The sequence below is a fragment of the Anabrus simplex genome, chromosome 4, assembly GCF_040414725.1.
Source record: "Anabrus simplex isolate iqAnaSimp1 chromosome 4, ASM4041472v1, whole genome shotgun sequence".
NCBI classification, from domain to species: domain Eukaryota; kingdom Metazoa; phylum Arthropoda; class Insecta; order Orthoptera; family Tettigoniidae; genus Anabrus; species Anabrus simplex.
Genome location: NC_090268.1, coordinates 407,202,496 through 407,223,682, shown reverse-complemented (window position 1 = coordinate 407,223,682; position 21,187 = coordinate 407,202,496). Strand labels below are relative to the sequence as shown.

Sequence of the window (21,187 nt, the reverse complement as noted above, 5' to 3'; positions counted from 1 at the left end):
AGAATATAGTTTCAAGGTTGGTGTGCATTCTAAGAACTGTTCAGCATACCAGTTGGCTTTCCCACTTATTAGTTCCGCTAATTCAGGCGTGGTAAACAATTTAAAATATTCTAGCGGATTATTTACGTCTTCAATTTGTACATTCAGTCCAGGTGCCCGTAAATGTAAATCTCGGCCGTTCAGATTCTGTCTTCGTCCATACATCAAGCAGAATATCACCGCTAGTACTACCGTCACGTTCACTTTCCACTTATTAGTTCCGCTAATTCAGGCGTGGTAAACAATTTAAAATATTCTAGCGGATTATTTACGTCTTCAATTTGTACATTCAGTCCAGGTGCCCGTAAATGTAAATCTCGGCCGTTCAGATTCTGTCTTCGTCCATACATCAAGCAGAATATCACTGCTAGTACTACCGTCACGTTCACTTGAGTCGCTTTCACCATTGCACTCACTATGTCCTGACATTTCAACATTAGTCTCACTATCAGATGACACGTCACTCTCCGAATTGTCACAGTGTAATAAATCAAACAGTTCTTCTCGCAGAAGTTTCCGATCTCCGCTCGCACCTGCCATAATGCGCTACCTACCACTTTCAGCAGCCTGGCGGCTGGTACTGGCTGGCCGCCAGCTGCGCGTGGAACAAAAGCATTTCGCCCAATCACGTGGTTTTAGGAGAGTGCTGATGCTGTAGACAAAGCTCGAAACTAACATGCATAAAGGAAAGCGATCTCGGATCATACGACGGAATAAGTCGTCATACCCATCGCCGAAAGACATTTACAGTGTGATGACGAAATATTCCGTCATGGCCACTTAGGAAGCCATGCGGCTATGACGATTTATTCCGTCATTACCACTTGAAAGGTCGCTTCCTTCTCACTCCTAGGCCTTTCCTATCCCATCATCACCGTAAGACCTATTTGTATCGGTGCGACGTAAAGCAAGTTGTAAAGAACAATGTGGTGTGTTTACATATCAGAGATTGTTTTTCATGAAATGCTATTTAACCATAACTATACCCAATTTGTATTTCATAGTGAAGATGTCTTGTCTATATTTGTCTGACGTACCTGAACAGTTTCAATTCATTTCTTCTGCAGTTAGCGGTTATCAGGTAGGATGTATATTTATCAAGAAGACTGTAAATTTCAGTAGAATTTATATTGGCTTTATATCCCCCTAACTACTGTTACATTTTTCGGTGACTTAAATTTCAAGTATGTAATCCAAGTAAACAGCAGGGATCTCAATAAATTATTTTTCATATGAAAGCCTATGCCTTAATGCTAATACTCTTTAGATTGATGTCTTCACTGACAAGATTAATAGGCATTATAACCCCCTGTGGGTAAGGGACGCATACGAAGAATACACCCACGGTATCCCCTGCCTGTCGTAAGAGGCGACTAAAAGGAGCGACCAAGGGGTGATCAAATTAGAACCATGATACTACTTGTAATTAGTACCACCACGCAGGGAACACCATGGGTCGCTTTTACTTGCACGTAGTACCACTATCTTAGATACACAATAGGTTTATGATTAGTAGCAACAGTGTGTGCTCAGGATGCATTTTACAGTACCTGTGATTCATACCCCTATATGCGCGACACCATGGTTCTGCCTTGCCTGGGTGAGGAACACCACAGGATAGTGGGAGTCCCTGTGGTTAATTCACTTATGTGAAGAACACCATAGGTTTGCGTTGCATGTAAATAGCGACACAGTGTGGAAAACATCATATGTCTGTGTTACATGTGCGCATTACATTACCTGTGAGTAGTACCATAATGTGTGGAATACCGCGAGTCTATGCTATTTTTGATTAGTACCGCAACATGACAAATACCTTGCTTCTACTTTCCTAGCGATAAGTACCATTATGAGGGGCCGATGACCTGGATTTTGGACCCATTTAGACTACATGTCTGTGTTTTCATCCAAAAAGTTGGATGTGGCAGAAGTAATGGAGCAGAAAAACTGGAAGGACAAAAAGGAGTGGAGGAGGCTTGTTAACCACACCTGGGCGACTGGAGTGGGACAATGATGATGATGATGATGATGATTTAGACTACAAGCATCATCGATTCAGTATTGTGCTTTAGAAGCAGTCCCTTGGTCAGTAATACTATTGTTTAACACTAGTTTCTGGGACTGTGGGGCATTGTGGGTCGGATCCACGTCCTCACGTTTCAAATTCTGGTCAGTGGAAGATTATGGATTTTTAATTTGTCCTTACATTTCGGCTCATTTCATGCCATTAGGGGCCGATGACCTAGATGTTAGGCCCCTTTAAACAACAAGCATCATCATCATCAATAGACATATCTTTTGGGTATTTTGTGAAACTTAAACGTTCCTACAGTTTGCCTCATTTACATGGCAGAAACCTAAAAGAGATTATGTCTACTAATCTTTTTCTGCTCAAGCTTTTGACAATTTAAGCAAATGTCTGAACACCACTGTTTTAGAAGTATTTTGTAACTTGTTTCATGATAAAATATCAACTTTTCAAGATGTTTAATTGAATATTATTTTATTTGCAGTGTGAAATCTTCTGATGTGGACAAACATCCTGAGAAGCGCTTGAAAGCTGCTTTCACAGCATTTGAAGAAGCAAATCTTCCACGTATTAAAAGCGAGAACCCGACTTTGAGGTTGTCACAGTTAAAACAGATTCTTCGTAAAGAATGGATGAGATCTCCTGACAATCCATTGAATCAGAGACTGTCGTCTTAAACCTGGGTCCTTGCTTGGTATTTCACGTGAATTGCTGACTTGTGACTGTAACCGAATATATTTTTATCCTTCAGTGTGAGATGAACTTCCATTCCTCTTATTGTAAATAGAAAGTGTTTAATATGAAATTATGGTGCTTTTCATTTACCATGCAGATATTTACTCTGAGAACAGTATTATATTTTTCTTTCTAGTAATACCAACCCCCTTCCTATGTGGTCTCCCCACCCCCACCAACACACTTTTTTATGCAAGAAATGATTTCTATAATAAATTTTTTAACTTTACACCTACATCACAATATGTAATCAGTTTTTCTTAATATGAATTTTATGTTGCATCTTTCAACAAATTTGGTAAATTTTTGCTCAGATTGAGATGACTGTCAGGTTGTCTCCTGAATTGAGCTCCATTACAGATAATAATTCTGTCATTTAACACAGGTTAAAAGTTAATTGATCTGTGTTTCTAACATCTATTAGGTTAGGATGATTGATATTGCCTCTTTTTACTAATGTGAAGCATGTAGTGTGTTTGGGGAGAAGAGACTTTCTGCTGTTCTTTTCAAATGGTTGTTGCATGGCAGGTGTGGGCTGGGAGGGAACAGAAAACTGTACTTCCAAAATTTGGGAGCCATTTATATGGCTCAAATGCTGCTAACTTGCAAGAAGGTTTCAGTGAAAGCGCAAGACGTTAAGCACACTATAATTGAATTCTTAGCCGGGATGAGTGGCTCAGACAGTTGAGGTGTTGGCCTTCTGACCCCAGCTTGGCAGGTTTGATCCTGGCTCAGTCCGGTGGTATTTGAAAGTGCTCAAATATGTAAGCCTCGTGTCTGTAGATGTACATAAAATAACTCCTGTGGGACTAATTTCCGGAACCTTGGTATCTCTGAAAATTGTAAAAATATTTAATGGGTCATAATAACCAATAACCTTGTTATTGTATTCTTAATCCTCTCTCTCTGAAGTCAATGTAAGTTTATTACCGACTCTTGTTTTCTAGCTGCAGTAAGTTGCTCTAATGGAAGAGCGCTGGCCTTCTGCATTCAACTTGGCAGGTTCGATTCTTGCTCAGTCCGGTGGTATTAAAAGGTGCTCAAATTCATCAGCGTTGTGTCGGTAGATTTACTGGCACATTAAAGAACTCCTGGGAGACATGATTCTGGCACATCAGCATCTCCGAAAACCATAAAAGTAGTTAGTTGAACGTAAAATCAATAGCATTATTATTATATTTTGTTTTCTGGAATTAATTGTTTACTTTTACTGCCCTTTTTACTCCGTCCTTTTTAAAAAACAGAATATTATTTTTATTGTGGCATTTGTTCATTTGTTTTTCTTTTCATACAGATTACTACTGTATTATTTCTTCCATGTAGTATGAGCATGCGTGCAAACACACACCTGTTTTACACAATAGCTTTAAAAACAGCAAAGAATATTTTACAGTTTGTCAAGAATCACCATAACTACCAATACACATTAAATTAGCCATCAAGCCTTGAATGTATTTTGTTACACTGGGATATTTCAATCTAACATACAATTTATGGGATGAAACCTGTGTGTTTTATTATCTCTCACAGTACAGTAATCTCAACTTTATGGCTATAAATGTACAAAATGTTGCTATAGATTGTACATAAAGGATGTTATTTGATTATCATATTGTTACATCTTTGTTTTTTATAAAATCCTTTATTACTTTACCCTTACTTAATGTTGATTTAATTTTACATGTTTTTTTTTTTTTTTTTTTTTTTTTTTAAATCTTGGTTTTCCATATAAACCTAGCAGACTTTTTCTATTTTGCACCAAATGTAGGGATGGGAATTCTTGCTCAATGAGTCTCAAGACAGACAGTCGAAATCTTGAAAATCTCTTAAACCTCTCTCGTTAAAATGAATATTAGTGCATTCTTTGTATGTGCATGTGCGAATCACAACGTGCTGTACCAGTTACACTCTTGAGGCGTGGGACTCGGGCTGTTTTAAAGAACCGTATTAGGGTATATGTTAATTTGTCACAACGCAGGTGGAACATCGTTTTAGAATTCCATGCCTTCAGAGTACTGTATATTTGATCTTCTTTGTTAATGTTAACTACTTGTTTGCAAAGGAAAAATGGAACAGAACAAAATCCAGTTTAGGAACTCTTCAGAAACAAACCTAATATTTTTAGCAGTTAAAAATTGAGTGGGAAAATTAGTTTGTTCCATGCAACCATGAAAATATTCACCTGATGATGATGATGATGATGCACACCTGCTATAGAGCCAAGGTCATGTGTGTTGCCAAGAACGCTGAAGTGAAGATTACAACAATTTGGCTGTACTGTTTACAGTAAAATACCAGTATAACAAAATTTTGGGGATTCTGAAATTAATTTGTTATACTGAAATAAGTCAATTCTTAAGAACTCGCCTAGTATTATATCTGTTATTGTTATTTTTAGGGGTGGAACTATGAGATTGTCGTGACACAGGCTTTGCCACGACGAGAATGATAAATAATCAGATTGACTTCCTCCGAGCGGTAATGAGGGATTGTTCAATGGGCCTGGGAGATTTGCTACGTGTGAAGAGACGAAGTCCTCTATTTCCCAAAACCTTCCTTTATTAGCAGACTGATGAGTATGTATAATTATATACAGTATTTACAATCTCCTTCCTAGCTTCCAATGACGCTGACATAGAAGACTTGGCGTGGTCGAAGTATTGAAGTGAATACTCTAAGTCCACACTTGGACCTTATTATTATTATCGGAGACCTGACTGACAGGGCTTCCGCCCGCACTTCTAGCCGACTTGTTCCAAAAAGCCTCGATCAGGGTGTGTACTCCTGTTTTATACCTTCACTAACTTTCGCCTCCCTTCGAGAAGGCCATCGAAGTTTCCATCCTATGGAGAATGTCCTCAGACACACGAAAACGGAATTGCCTCTTCCGTTCACTCGCTACCCACCTTTTCTGAAGATATACTACGCACCTTTAGCAGGGTGCAGCTTATGATTCACCTACTTCGACCAAGCCTTACTTCTAATTACACAACTTGTGGCTCACAGCTTTTGGTGTGCCTTCAACTCTTAAATCTTGTATGATTCTTAAATTACTTATATCAGCATTATAATTATGATTCCTTGGCCTTGTTGCCATTACATAGTCATTACTATTAACTTATAATTTCCCTTATAATATTAACGTATATCTCAGCGACACCATTCCTCCTACGTCCCGGTCATGGGTTCGATCCTCGGAAGAATGAGTCCTGAGCTCCAATCTGGGGCTGACACGACACTTCCCCCCTTTGGGGAAAAATGAATGCAATACCTCTGCATTCATTTTTTACTCTTACTCTTACATCCTGTTAGAGTCTCCATGCTCTTGTTCGTGGGTGCGCTGTGCCAAGTTATCTCTGATACTTGCTCTACCTGTAGTAGGGCGTTCGTGTAACTCTAATCCCGACAGCGATCCTGAGTGGCTGAGGGCCCTTTCAGCCAGTCGAGGATGCTGAAAATGGACAGTAATGTCCTCATCAGAGACCTTAGCTCTGTGGTCATTAGCGATCACATTCTGAAAAATACATAAGTTGGGACAGCGCTCTCTACTATCTTCTATGCATTTACTTAAAGGTCTACACCTTCTACAGCAACCACAACAGTAACAACAACAGCAACAGACTATTATAAGTACTGCAAACAAAATAATACCAGTTACAATTTGATATACACTTGTATACTGTTGGGTCATTTGCATTTTAAATTCCTTTTCTTTCTGCATTACCAGTGCTTCTACATCTTCAGTCTTATGACTGGCTAACCTTAGGTCGCTTATATGATTCAGTAAGCTTCCTACTGTAACCCTATTTAATTCTGGTACATCCTCTAATTTGATCTCACTGTCTAATTGTTCACAACAATCATATATTAACATTACTTCTGGCACTAAGTCTTTCCTTGTTGTCGTATTCACTGAACCTGCACTCTGAATTTTACTTGTGGGACTGTAAACTGTACACAAGTCTGTGAATTGTATTATTCCCACACCATTTAAACTTATATCACTGGTAATATCCTGACAAACACTGGTGACCTTAGTTTCATGAGGCGATACAAAAATATACATGTTATCATCAATAGGTATCCATAAGAGTTCATAAATCGACATCACACTTTTCTTGCAGTCTTCTGGAATAAAGCTAACACCAGTTAACAACTTGACAATACAACTACCCTTTGACATTACATTATTAATAGGAAAAATTGCCTTGCATAATCTCTGTCCATTGTCAGTCCACTTGCATTGTTTCACTTGTTCATCACTTAATTCTACATATGTCTGTCTTTCTTGATCAACTAATACATACTGTTTTTCATTAGATATATACACAAAATGGTTTGGATTACTCTTCATGGGAGAGGGGAAAGGTATACAATGGTACAAATTGTACTTTATTTTGTTAGTAAGAGGGGTGCGTAAAATATACACCAAGGTATCTCGAGTTATATATACACTCACTGATGATATTTTTAGAATCAAGTACCCATAAGTGACTTGCAAATCATATGGCAGATCATAACCCTTAGGGAAATCTCTTTGGGCCTTCTTATATGCCCTTACTAGATCATCGGGACTTAACACTTGGACACTCACCGTGCCTGTCTGAGAACTTACAATACTATCTAATAAGATCTGATAATGCTCGTGCAATTGCATCAGAAATCCTTGCAATTCAATTAAGTGTTTATTTAATGATATTTGCATTTCTGATTGTCTAAAAGCCTCATTTATACCCGTTGTTTCATTCTGAATGTAACTCTTAAGTTGCTCAAAGTTTTCACTTAGCTTGAGTTCATTTGCTGTGATGTCATACAGGGTATTATTGACAGATTGCAAAGTTGACTTTACAACTAACATTTGACTTTTTGCTACTTGTATCATGGACAATTGTTCCTGTTCTAGTTCCTTAATTTTGCCCTCGTAATACATTGCATCACTGTCATCGAGCGTACCAAATAACGTCTTTGCGATGGTACCAATTGCATTTATTAACCCGCGCTTGCTTCGTTTCCCGTTGCCTTCCGGTGTTTCGATCCTAGTAATTTTCCTAATTAAATCTTTAATCCCTTGAATCCTTTGAAATTGTTGCTCTACTAACATTATCTCATGTTCGCACTTAATATGTACTTCCTTTTCTATCTGAATACAGAGGGTTTTAGTCTTCTGTAAATTTCTACGGGCTATCACAAATAGATCTGCCAAACGTGTAAGGTTAATATAAGTAACCAGTTTCCATTCTACAGTGTATAATTGTACTTCTCCTTGATAATCAAAATAGACTCCGGCTGTATTCTCGTACCGTTTCATCTTGAAATCCAATTGACTGGTGGGTATGGACACCCCTAGCAACATAACTGCGACGACCAGCATTCTCCAGGTCGTGCGGTCTGTCATCCCTTCCATTCCCCTCGTTCGTTCACCTCCCTGTAAGGTAAACAGCGACTTTCACTTTCTTGTCACTCTCCCTTACACACTATACTGTTAGGTGTTGTGGAACCTACCCTCAACTGTTTATCTGTACCTGAATACACACTTAATGTGACTGACTGTCTTACTGTAACGTTTGTCTTCTCATAATTATGCTCTGTACTAGTCTACTAGTATACTCGTGAGCAATTTAAATAAATCTACGAATTCTTTTTCGTAACTGATATCTCTGTAAAACTTCACTCTTGGGCAGCTCTAACAAAATTTTAGAGCCATCATTAGCCCATTCAAAAATTCTCTCCTTGTTTGACGTACCTGCGTTACTCCTCCTTATCCTTACGGACAGATGAAAGGCATCATTGGCAATTAAGAATTTGAATAGCGTCTGTTAAAGACTGCAGAGGATTTACCTCCAGGAATGGTTACAGAAGTTAAAGTTAAATACAGGTATGAATCTACCGAAGTGATCTTTTTGGATTGTACTCCGTACCCTTGGAGTCACATCTCACGGGATGGTTCTCAACGTGGTGAGAAAATTCCCTTCAGTGGATTCTGTTCCCACGAGAATCACACTGTTGTGGAAAATCACCGGCCTAATGGTGATATTTCCCAGGCAGGACCCGCCTCACTGGGTTCCATGCCTCACTCAGGACGCCCGTATTCGTGCATAAAGGACTAAATACAAGGCCATTCCCTAAGTGGAACCTTTAGTCGCCTCCTACGACAGACAGGTTCGAGTCGTGGTGTTATTCTGGCTGTGTAACTGTATGGGAAGAAGAGTACCAAAGTGTAGACTGTTGTTTGCGTAAATCCCCGACACCACACGGGGTTATCCTCATGATAACGACCTTCAATTAGATATCATATGGATTACATAAAACATTTATCTGTGAAATTTTTCTGTACCATGAATGAATTTCGTTTCAGTGGAACTAAGCTTGGCTTCACGCCCTTTCTGATTTTAATAATTACAAGCAGATCTCATTTATTTTACATACGACGCTACCTAATTTACTCATTTAATTTCTAGTGACAGTAAGTGAAGGCTTTTCAGAACGTGCATATAGCAAGTGTAGATAATTTTAATCCTCATTAAGAACTCAAATTCTCTCCATATTCAGTTTGAACCCTGCGGTTCATTTTGACGAGTTGATATCTGGACATACAGTCTCGTCACCTGTAGTCTTTCTGACGGGTACTTAGGACGTACTCACCATGGTACTCCCGTACCAAAATTCCTAGGTTCCTCTCTTACATAGGTTAAAATTTCTAGTACTTTCCTGATTTTGACGCGACCTGACAGAGTATTTCAACTAACTCTATCAGCGGTACACGATAATCCACAATGCCGTTGGAGTGAGGGAAGTGTAACTCACTGCGACCTAAATAGGAACCATTACCTTACATTCTTCTCTAATTAATGTACATTTTTAATCTATTCTGGTGCACGATAATTTGTCTACCACGCTTGTTTACCTGTAACGTGCAATTCACTCCCGATACCTTAGTAATCTTATAAGGACCTTGATACGGTGGAGAAAGTTTCTTTGAACGTCCCCTTCGTAGGGCATCGTTACGTAACAACACGAGATCTCCTACTTTGAATGAAACTTCATTCTTAGCCTTATCATAGTATTCCTTATCTCGTTCTTTGGTTTTAATTAACGTCTTTCTAGCTATTTCATGGCTCTCTTGCAGTTGTCTGGTTAACTGCTCCAAGACATTCTGGCATTCATTATAATTTGGCTCTGGTTTCCTTTGAAGAACACCAGGGATATTTGCCTTTCGCCCAAATATTAACTCAAATGGTGTATAACTTGTGCTAGTGTGCTTGGTCGTATTATACACAAACATTGCCATAGGAAGATAACTATCCCAGTCATCTTGTGAACTGCATACATAATGTCTTAAATATTCTGAGAGCACCCTATGAGAGCGTTCCAAACTACCGTTAGATTGCGGTCGAAATGCCGCTGTATGGACCTTCTTGATTCGCAATATTCTACATAACTTCTTAAAAACATCTGACATAAAATTTGCACCTTGATCTGTCAGTATAATATTTGGTATACCGAATATACTAATTACTCTATTAATCAGAGTTCGTGCTATGGTTTCTGCACTTTGGTCCGGCATAGCACTCGCAATTAAATACTTAGACAGCTGGTCTTGACAGGTGAGTATGTACCTGTTTCCTGCTTCCGTTACATTTAAAGGTCCTACCACATCTAGTGCTATTTTCTCAAAGACTGCTTTCGGAGTATCTGTGATCTCCATCTTTGCCCTTACTTCAGGCCCGGTAATCTTATTCTTTTGACACGATGGGCATGAGCGTATATACCTTTCTACATCCTTTTGCATCCCTTCCCATTGATAGTGGTCTTTTATCCGGGCATACGTTCTGGATATGCCCTGATGGCCTGATACTAATGACTCATGACATTCCTTAATAATCTCTAATTTCTCTTGTTCTGTTAGCTCCGGGCTAGCGTTCCTAGCCTCTTTGGTTACATCCTCACTATCACTACCTTCTTCGCTTCCACTCTCAGGCTCTGTCACCTCTGCCGTGGCGTCCTCGGATTCAGAGCTGAGTCTCCGTGGTTGCACATTATTATCTGAGCTAGCAGATGCTCCTAAGGGGTCATTAGCTTCACGCTCCTCATTACTAGTCTCTTGGTTATTATCACTAGATTTAACTACTCGCACTTTCTGATCAGGCTCTTCGTTTCTAACTGGAATTCTACTTAAGGCATCTGCGTTGCAGTTACGCTTGCCTTCCTTGTACACTATCTCAAAGTCGTACTCTGCTAATTTCAATCGGAATTTAATTAATCTAGAGGATGGGTCTTGGACATTAAATACCCATTTCAAAGGCTTATGATCTGTTACTACCGTAAAATGCCTGCCGAACAAATACGGCCTAAAATACTTCACACTCCAAACAATTGCTAGTAATTCTTTCTCTGTCACAGAATAATTCTTCTCGGCCTTATTTAAAGTCCTGCTAGCGTAAGCTATCGGCAAATCCTTACCTATCTGTCCTTGTGACAGCACTGCTCCTAAGGCCTCATTACTAGCGTCTGTGGTCAATATGAAGGGTTTCTCAAAGTCTGGGTACTGCAATATTGGTTTCTCTGTTAACTTTTTCTTTAAGATCTGGAATGCCTGCTCTTGCTTATCCGTCCATTCGTACGGTACTTCCTTCTTAAGCAGCTCGTACAGTGGTTTCGCTATCTTACTATAGTTCGGAATAAACCTACGATAATAGCCTGACAAGCCTAGAAATCCTTTCAGCTGTTTCGTAGTGGTAGGCTGAGGATATTCTCTTACTGCTTGAACCTTTCGATCATCAGGTTGAACACCGCCCTTAGTAATTACATGTCCTAAGAAAGCTACCTCCGTTCTTAGAAATTCGCATTTATCTGGACCTAATTTGAGATTTACCTCTCTCAATCTCTGAAAAACATCACGTAATCTCTGATTGTGGTCCTCTACAGAGCTAGCATACACAATCAAATCATCCATATACGCCAAACATTTAATGCCTTCTAAGCCTGCTAGTGCTGTTTTCATCAAACGCGTAAAAGTTGCTGGCGCGTCTCGAAGTCCCATAGCTAATCTCTTGTATTCATAGTGCCTCCCTAAGGCAGAAAATGCTGTCTTTTCTCTGTCCTCAGGCTTCAGCAATACCTGATGGTATCCACTGGCCAGATCCATAGTGGAAAAATACTTCGCTTTTCCTAGGGCATCTAATATTTCAGAAATTAATGGAATAGGATACGTAGTTCCTATGGTGACGTCGTTCAAAAGTCTGTAGTCCACTACGACCCTCCACTTCTGCTTACCAGAAGCATCTAATTTCTTTGGGACTAAAAGGATGGGACTAGACCATGGGGAAGTCGAAGGAGTAATAATATCATCCTGTAACATCTGATTTATCTGACGACCTATCTCTTCTTTCTGAGCCTCGGGTAACCTATATTGCCTCACATGAATTGGAGGTTGATCTACGCGTGTGGGGATAGCATGTTGAAGTATATTCGTATGCGTTAATTTATCCCCTTCTAAGTGAAAAATATCCTGATAAGCCATGCAGATAGCGTAAATTTTCTCCCTGTCTTGGGGAGCTAAGTGATCTACTCTAAGCAGCTCCCGTATTCGCTGCGTTCGAGATTTACCTTCCTGATTATGATTATTATTATCATCCCTCTGCGCGATCGGCCTCTTGGCCTGACTATCGCCCTTTACAGCTATGGTTTCTTCAACCTTGTGTACCTCCGCTGTATTTTCGCTTTCTACATCCAGTAACTTAACTACTGGGCTTTTTAATCGCCACTCCCTGTCAGTAGTGTTCAACATACTAACGAGTGCGACATAATCCTTGGCTTTCGTTAAACACTCAGCTAGGTATACACCTGGCTTTACTTCCTGCCGCTCTATCAAGCCTTCGGCTGACGGTTTGTCTACTTCTATGGCTACGATTTTCTCCACTCTTGGTTCGAGCACCACCCACATATCCTCTTTCGCCCCTAGTGGGTATCTTTTTCCTGCTATCACAGCATAGCCTTCCTTATAATTTAAGACGCTGTCTCTTAACACGTCCTTTCCAATTATACCGTCTTGTTTCAAATTAAAGTCGTTGTCCACTACATGGAAGTCTGGACATCTACCACCAACGGGAATTCGAACTTTTCCTTTGGTTTGCTTCGAACCTTTCGTTATGCCTCTTAACTTCAGAATTTCCTTGCGGTTAACCCAAGCACCGTAAGGAACACTACCTTCCTTAATAAGAGAGACATCACTTCCTGTGTCGATTAAAAATCTTAAGGCATCCTTACGCCCGGTTACCGTTATTAATACGGTACCCTCTTCATGCTGTCCGACCTTACTGGGACTAATGGTCTTATGGGAGATCTCAAGCGTCCCTGACTTGTCTCCCTTATCTAGTTTAAAGCCTCTCTCTCGGTTTTAAACCAGCATTCTTTAGCTGAATGCGACCATCGCCTACAAATTCTACATCGCGTCTTTTCGCGTGTTCTATCACGGGAATTATTATTATTATTACCGTTACAACTCTGAACATTCCTAGTCTGTCTTCTAGGCAAGAACTCTGTTCTACCTTTGGGCTCGCTATCGCATCTGGTGCGACACTGCCACTGTAGGTGGCCAACCTTGCCGCAAGCGTAACAACGCCTGAATTCCGGCTTCGAATTTCTACGTGGGCACTCTGCCTTTTTGTGCCCTCTTTCATTACACTTAAAGCATTTCGGTCCCACCTTATTCGCGCTCTGTTGGTAACCAGAGGTGCGCACTATGTTCACCTCGTTACCGGTCTTACCGGTCTCTCTATTTCTGTTTTGGTTAGCTAATTTCTTTCTACACTGCCGTGCCCAATGGCCTGGCTTTCCGCAATAATTACATTTTATCTCTCCTGCGGCGTTTCTTCGAGGAGTAAGGGATTCCTTTGTCTTAGAACTCTGATTCTTCTGCTTACAATCTCTAGCTATATGTCCCTCCTTATTACAATTAAAGCATATTAGCAGCACCTTGTTATAATGGGGAGATTTACTAGGTTTTTGCGCCCCTTGCGTGGCCTTGCCTTGCCACCGACCCTTCGTGTAGCTTACCGGCTGGGTGTGCGCGCCTTCTTTTCTAGAAGCCGTACTATTCCTGAGGAGTGCCTCTCTCTCCTTCTGGGAATTAATCATGGCTTCTTCTTGTCTAGCAATAGCTACAGCCGCCTCAAAAGTTTGAGGGCTACGATCCTGTAGCTTACCCTGTATTCGCGCTGTATGAATCCCCTGAGTGAAAGCCGCTATCGCGATTTTCACTAGCATTCTGCGCTGCCCTGTACGATATTCTATTGGTTCATTCTCCAGGATAGCGTTTCGAAACATCAACGCCATTTCTTCAATTCTATGGGCCCACTCGGCCACGGTTTCTTTCGGTCCCTGGCTTTTTTGGAACAATTGACACAAATACAAGTCAAAAGTGCCCTGTTTTCCATAATATTCCCAAAGAGCTTCCTTAGCTCTTTCCCAGTTGATTATGTCACATCTAGATAATAACTTTTCGCGAGCAGAACCCGTAATCTTTGTCAAAATATATTTAAAGAATAACGGTTGGTCCCTATCCTTGATCATACTCTGTGCGGCATCCACATTAGCAATAAACTCACGCAATTGCTCTGGTTTGGCACCACTAAATTCATGACCTATTAACCGATATCCCTCAGTAACTGACACGTATAAATGTCCATCCTGTGCATCCCCAGCACTATCATAGTCAGAAACATTATCTGGCACATCATTGGGTACATTGGAATCTGCCATATTTACAACACTTGTGGATACTTACCACTGCCCGAATATCTGCTGTCTTCTCTCGGTGTCTTGGCGTTGAGCTCCTCCAGGTGCCTCCTGCTGCTCTCCTGTCCTGATGTCCGCTTCCTTCTGCGTAGGCTGGTACGGTAGGCCTCTCGTCTGCTGCTCTGGACCGGATCTGCGAATCTTCTTGCTTGAGCTAGCCTCTTCTGCGTGGCTCTTAAAAATCTGTCTCTTCACTGAGGCGGAATCGAACCCAGTACCCCGCAGCTGCACACCAGTTTAGTTTTTCCTGTCGTGACACAGGCTTTGCCACGACGAGAATGATAAATAATCAGATTGACTTCCTCCGAGCGGTAATGAGGGATTGTTCAATGGGCCTGGGAGATTTGCTACGTGTGAAGAGACGAAGTCCTCTATTTCCCAAAACCTTCCTTTATTAGCAGACTGATGAGTATGTATAATTATATACAGTATTTACAATCTCCTTCCTAGCTTCCAATGACGCTGACATAGAAGACTTGGCGTGGTCGAAGTATTGAAGTGAATACTCTAAGTCCACACTTGGACCTTATTATTATTATCGGAGACCTGACTGACAGGGCTTCCGCCCGCACTTCTAGCCGACTTGTTCCAAAAAGCCTCGATCAGGGTGTGTACTCCTGTTTTATACCTTCACTAACTTTCGCCTCCCTTCGAGAAGGCCATCGAAGTTTCCATCCTATGGAGAATGTCCTCAGACACACGAAAACGGAATTGCCTCTTCCGTTCACTCGCTACCCACCTTTTCTGAAGATATACTACGCACCTTTAGCAGGGTGCAGCTTATGATTCACCTACTTCGACCAAGCCTTACTTCTAATTACACAACTTGTGGCTCACAGCTTTTGGTGTGCCTTCAACTCTTAAATCTTGTATGATTCTTAAATTACTTATATCAGCATTATAATTATGATTCCTTGGCCTTGTTGCCATTACATAGTCATTACTATTAACTTATAATTTCCCTTATAATATTAACGTATATCTCAGCGACACCATTCCTCCTACGTCCCGGTCATGGGTTCGATCCTCGGAAGAATGAGTCCTGAGCTCCAATCTGGGGCTGACACGACAAGATCATCTGCCCTGTTATATCTCTTGCAGGATCTATATAACTTCAAAATACCATTATGAGTTAGAATGTTGACAGATGTTTTCAGAAAATCTATTTTTACATTGTACCAGCAAGTCTACACATTGTTCCAGAACCTCATGTTGTGAAAAAGTATGTGATTTTCTTCTGAACAGATCCAGACACAAAATATCGTTCGAAATAGTTACCAACCACTGCACATGAATTTAAAACAGATTCTGGCACATATCTTCGTAACACAAGAAAATCTTGAAGGCTACGTGCCATGTTCGTTGCCTGGTGAAGAGTCAAGCTCTGTCGATCACAATCATTTTGGGGGTTGTCTTCCTATTCCTCCTCATCACATTCATAATGTCCTCCACAATTTCCTCACTGATTATTTCTTTGTGGGCTATTTCATCACTATCTACATTGATGTAGTCGGTAAGACTTACTGTAGATGGCACATTCAACATTGTACACAAACGCTTCCAATTCTCCTCCACTTCCCATCCGTCAGGCACCGACCACCATACTCCGTTCGAACGGTGTCAGCTCACGACGACGTTCCATGTTACACCTGTCACATACACAGCCACTGCTCACAAGGTCTCCTATACACTGCCGCTGGCACAGGGGGCGCGCGGTGCGCAGACAACACACCTGCGCATCAGTGCTCCGCTATCCCATGACATTTGCTCAGTCAGTGTACAGTGATATAGTCGGTAAGACTTACCGTAGGTGGCACATCCAATGTTGTACACAAACGCTTCCAATTCTCCTTGGTTTCCACATCATCCCGTAAAAACTACTCCAGCTTTTCTAAAGCAGTTTGTGATGATGTCTGCATTCAGGGATTTCCATGTAGCATTAAACATCTGCATTGCTCCCAATATGTTAATGTTAATGTCTCTATTCGTGGCAACATTGCACAGCATTCGACGGACCACACAAGCTCGGTAATGCTGCTTTACTGCATGAATTATTGATCCAGCGGCTGCAGAATTGAAGTTATATTTGGAGGCAAAAATAAAACTTTTACACACTCCAAATAGCGAGGCACACAATTATGAGAAGAGCAGTTGTCGAATAATAGAAGAATTCTCCTCTTTTCGGCCTTCATCTGACGTTCCAAGTCCAACAACCACTCTTGGAATAGCACAGATGTCATCCATGCCTTAGAGTTGTGCCTGGTTCACAGGGAAGATGTTGCACTCCCTTGAGGCACCTTGGCTTCCCAAACTTCCCAAGTATGAGAGGCTTCAGTTTCAGCACACAAGTATGAAAGATGAGTTCTCCACCTAATCAATACTATATTTCACATAGTGTCAATATTATTTACATAAAAGGACAGTACCAGTTTTGACCTGTAAACTGGTCATCTTCAGCTGTCGAAGAACATCGCGGTCCTACTCAGCCAATAGTGTGATGTCTTACATTGGTTCATGGGCAAAACGTATTGGTTACACAAAGTGTAGCATTCATTGGTGGATTGCAAACTTGGCGCTCCTACTCAGCTAATACAGTGAAACCTCGATTCTCCGTTTTTCGAGGGACTATGAAAATAAAACGTACAATACGGGAAAACGGAAAATCCGGGAATGAATGAAAACCATCAACAATTTGGCTAAACATCACAAAAATGAAATATGTATAATTATAATCTTACAAAACTCCTAAACCAAACCAAACTACAGCTCCAGTGGGACTTTGCCTGCCAAGCGACCGCTGCTCAGCTCGAAGGACTCCAGATTACGAGGTGCGCATGGTCAGTGCGACGAATCCTCTCGGCCGATATTCCTGGCTCTGTAGATCGGGGTCGCCATCTCACCATTAGATAGCTCCACAATTAAAGGTAATCACGTAGGCTGAGTGGACCTGGAACCAGACTTATATCCAGGTAAAATTGTCTGACCTGGTCGCAATCGAACCCGGGCCTCTGGATGAGAGGCGGGCATGTTAGACTACGAAACCGCATTAATTACCGGTACGCGAGTTCAAAATCTCGTTACTTTATATTCAGTTTTACAGGGGAATCTTCATCAGTTTCCCGTGAAAACTTCTTTCAGTTCAGCGACTTTGATTAGGCGAGCCAAACTCTTCAAAAAATCTAATAACGCCAAGCCAAACGACAAAAGTTCTCAAATGCATTATATTCAGTTCTGCGCGTCACAAATCCAATCAAATTGGAAAGATAAAAGAAATATCAAAACTTCAGAAATTACGGTTATTCGTGACCTTGAGGTCATCTGGAAAGCGCGCTCGCTGCTCATGTCGGTACAAGTTTGAAGTTATACCAACCATTTAAAATATAACGTGCGCAAATAAAACGACTGCGGTTTTTGGTATTTTAACACGAAAACGTAAAATTCCCAGTCTTAGGTTAGGAACTAAACAGTAATAGGCAATTCCAAGACCTCCCGTGGCTTTCTTTTTTTTTTTTTTTTTTTTTTTTTTTTACATTTAGGTTCAACATGTGTTTTGGTCTCGCTAACATAATCATGTACGATAATATCAAAAATACTGAATTTGTGTTAAGAAGCAGTTTCGATTCCTGCCTGAAAGCCCAGTTACTCTGCAGTGCCCTGAGCAAAGTGCCAAAAACCTCTTCGGCAGTACGATCGAAAAAAGTATAAATATAAACATCTAACCCTGGACATAATATGGACGTTTTATAAGTGCGAACATTTGACGAAACTCGTTCCGTCTTCAAGCAGAGCTGTCGAAATGCGCCGTGTCTCCTTGCAATTGTTGTCGACACTCTCTGCTTTATGATTTTCCGAGATTCTCTAAACAATACCACCCGAATGCGATGCTAAGATGGTCCCTTATGCAAGTTCACCGCCGATCGCTTTTCCAGTACCGGTACAGTACTTGCTTTAATTATCGCAGTGACGGGGCGTTAACGCCAAGATCCATAAATATGCCGTAGCCGTCCTTTTGTGAGATACAGTTTATTAAAAAATGATTGATCGAGGATTTAGCGTTGATGGGACTGGAATTTCTGGACGGTTGATCCGGGAAATCGTTTCTTCGAGGAACGGATAATGCGGGACTTTTACAATGTGATTTAATTACGATGCTCGCGGGACCACGTAATTTGAACGCATATTCCGGGAAAACATATTTTCCGGGAACGGATAATCGAGGTTCCACTGTAGTGACGACTTACATTGGATGACGGGTGAAGCAGATTGGTTACACAAATCTTGTCATATTAAACGATTAAACTATAGAGACATGTTTTGCCCATTCTATGGGCATCATCAGCCTCAATCTCATACCTGTCAGACTAACATCAGGATCCTGATTTGCTTTGACCAGGGTATTAAACAGAGAAATGTATATTTTAAAGTTGAGGACACTTATTGTAGGTTCTCATTTGACGGTTTACAGATTAAAATCGTCTGAAATATGATTATGAAAGATGATTGTTGTTGGTGCACTCTTACATTAAAATCTTTAAAAAATTATACTAGCCAAAATGTCCTTATTTACAAGATCTATAAGAATGTACATGGCTAAAATTGTGGCCTCATGTTATATGTTAAAAGTTCTACTACCGGGCGAGTTGGCCGTGCGCGTAGAGGCGCGCGGCTGTGAGCTTGCATCCGGGAGGTAGGTGGGTTCGAATCCCACTGTCGGCAGCCCTGAAGATGGTTTTCTGTGGTTTCCCATTTTCACACCAGGCAGATGCTGGGGCTGTACCTTAAGGCCACGGCCGCTTCCTTCCAACTCCTAGACCTATCCTATCCCATCGTCGCCATAAGACCTATCTGTGTCGGTGCGACGTAAAGCTCCTAGCAAAAAAAAAAGTTCTACTTAAACATGTTTATGTTTTAAGTGCGTTAAATGTGACCTAGTTGAAGGCACCCTATCTAGTTGAGGTCGTAAAATACATATGATTAGAACTTGAACAGCTTAATTATAGGGTCATGACGTGGTTTGTCTTAATTGATCGCTTGTAATGGGAGTTTAACCTACAGTGTTAAGCTGTTTAACTAGTGAAATAATTACTGTATTATTATCTCTTATTTAAGAGCCTCCGTGGCTCAGAGGGCAGCGTGTCGGCCTCTCACCGCTGGATACCGTGGTTCAAATCCCGGTCACTCCATGTGAGATTTGTGCTGGACAAAGCAGAGGTGGGACAGGTTTTTCTCCGGGTACTCCGTTTTCCCTGTCGTCTTTCATTCCAGCAACACTCTTCATTCTCATTTCATAGCATCTATCAGTCATTAATAAATCAGTTTGGGAGTGGCAACCTCATCATACTAATAGCCTATATATGCTTCATTCATTACATCCCTGACCTGGTCAATGACTGGAAGACAGGTTGTAGGTTTTCATTCATACTGGACCTGATTGATGAATGACAAAAGTACCAGAATGCAACAGATGAAGAGGGCAGGAAAGAATACAGGCGATTAAAGAATGAAGTGGTTAGAAAGTCCAGAACACCTAAGGAGGAATGGCTGAAGGAGAAGTGCAAGGATGTTGAAGGTTGTATGGTCGTAGAAAAGGTAGATGCTGCATACAGGAAAATCAAGGAAACCTTTGGAGAAAGGAAATCTAGGTGTATGAATATTAAGAGCTCAGATGAGAAACCACTTCTAGGGAAAGAAGACAAGGCTGAATGATGGCAGGAACATATCCAACAGTTGTATCCCACTATCGGCAGCCCTGAAGATGGTTTTCCGTGGTTTCCCATTTTCACACCAGGCAAATGCTGGGGCTCTACCTTAATTAAGGCCACGGCCGCTTCCTTCTAACTCCTAGGCCTTTCCTATCCCATCGTCGCCATAAGACCTATCTGTGTCGGTGCGACGTAAAGCCCCTAGCAAAAAAAAAAAAAAAAAAAAAGTTGTATCAAGGTAATGACGTAGATATGGCTCTGGAACAAGAAGAGTCTGTTGATGCTGGTGAAATGGGAGACCCAGTTTTGAGGTCAGAATTCAACAGAGCTTTAGGAGACCTAAATAGGAACAAGGCACCTGGTATTGATAACATTCCCTCTGAATTACTGTGTGCCTTGGGGAGAAACCAGCATGGCGAGGTTATTCCATTTAGTGTGTAAGATGTATGAGAGAGGAAGTGCCAACCAATTTTTGGCAGAATGTCATACCTATACCTAAGAAAGCCGGTGCTGACAAGTGTGAAAACTACCGCACCATTAGTTAAGTATCATGCCTGCAAAATTTTAACATGTGTTATTTACAGAAGAATGGAAAACAAGTTGAAACTGAGTTGGGAGAAGAGCAGTTTGGCTTCAGAAGAAATGTAGGGACACGTGAAGCAATCTTGACTTTATGTCTGATCTTAGGGAAGATCGAATAAAGAAAGACAAGCCCACGTACATGCCGTTCGTAGATCTAGAAAATGCATTTGATAATGTTGATTGGACCAAGGTATTTGAGATTCTGAAGGTGATAGGGATCAGATACAGAGGACGAAGAATTATCTACAATCTGTATAAAAATGGATCGACAGTGATAAATATCGAGGGCTTTGAAAAAGAAGCA

At 41.0% G+C, this 21,187-nt stretch overlaps 2 protein-coding genes across 3 annotated transcripts in view; one reads left to right on the top strand and one right to left on the bottom strand.

Moving 5' to 3' along the window:
* The window catches only part of LOC136872776 (coiled-coil domain-containing protein 124), a 77,163-nt gene extending 73,467 nt beyond the window's left edge, over positions 1-3,696 (top strand). The window contains exon 5 of one of the 2 annotated variants that reach the window (XM_068227532.1): positions 2,553-3,696. In XM_068227532.1, coding sequence (XP_068083633.1) covers positions 2,553-2,745 — 193 coding nt within the window. In that variant the 3' untranslated portion in view covers positions 2,746-3,696. The remainder of the gene's footprint in view (positions 1-2,552) is intronic. The other variant, XM_067146612.2, reaches the window with a different exon arrangement.
* Positions 3,697-6,287: 2,591 nt separating this feature from the next.
* LOC137500592 (uncharacterized) lies at positions 6,288-9,187 on the bottom strand. The gene is made up of 2 exons (XM_068227531.1): positions 6,455-9,187; positions 6,288-6,384 (listed from the first exon to the last, which is right to left on the bottom strand). The coding sequence occupies exons 1-2, from the start codon at positions 8,205-8,207 to the stop codon at positions 6,371-6,373; spliced, it is 1,767 nt and encodes a 588-aa protein (XP_068083632.1). The 5' UTR covers positions 8,208-9,187; the 3' UTR covers positions 6,288-6,370.
* Positions 9,188-21,187: the final 12,000 nt, after the last annotated feature.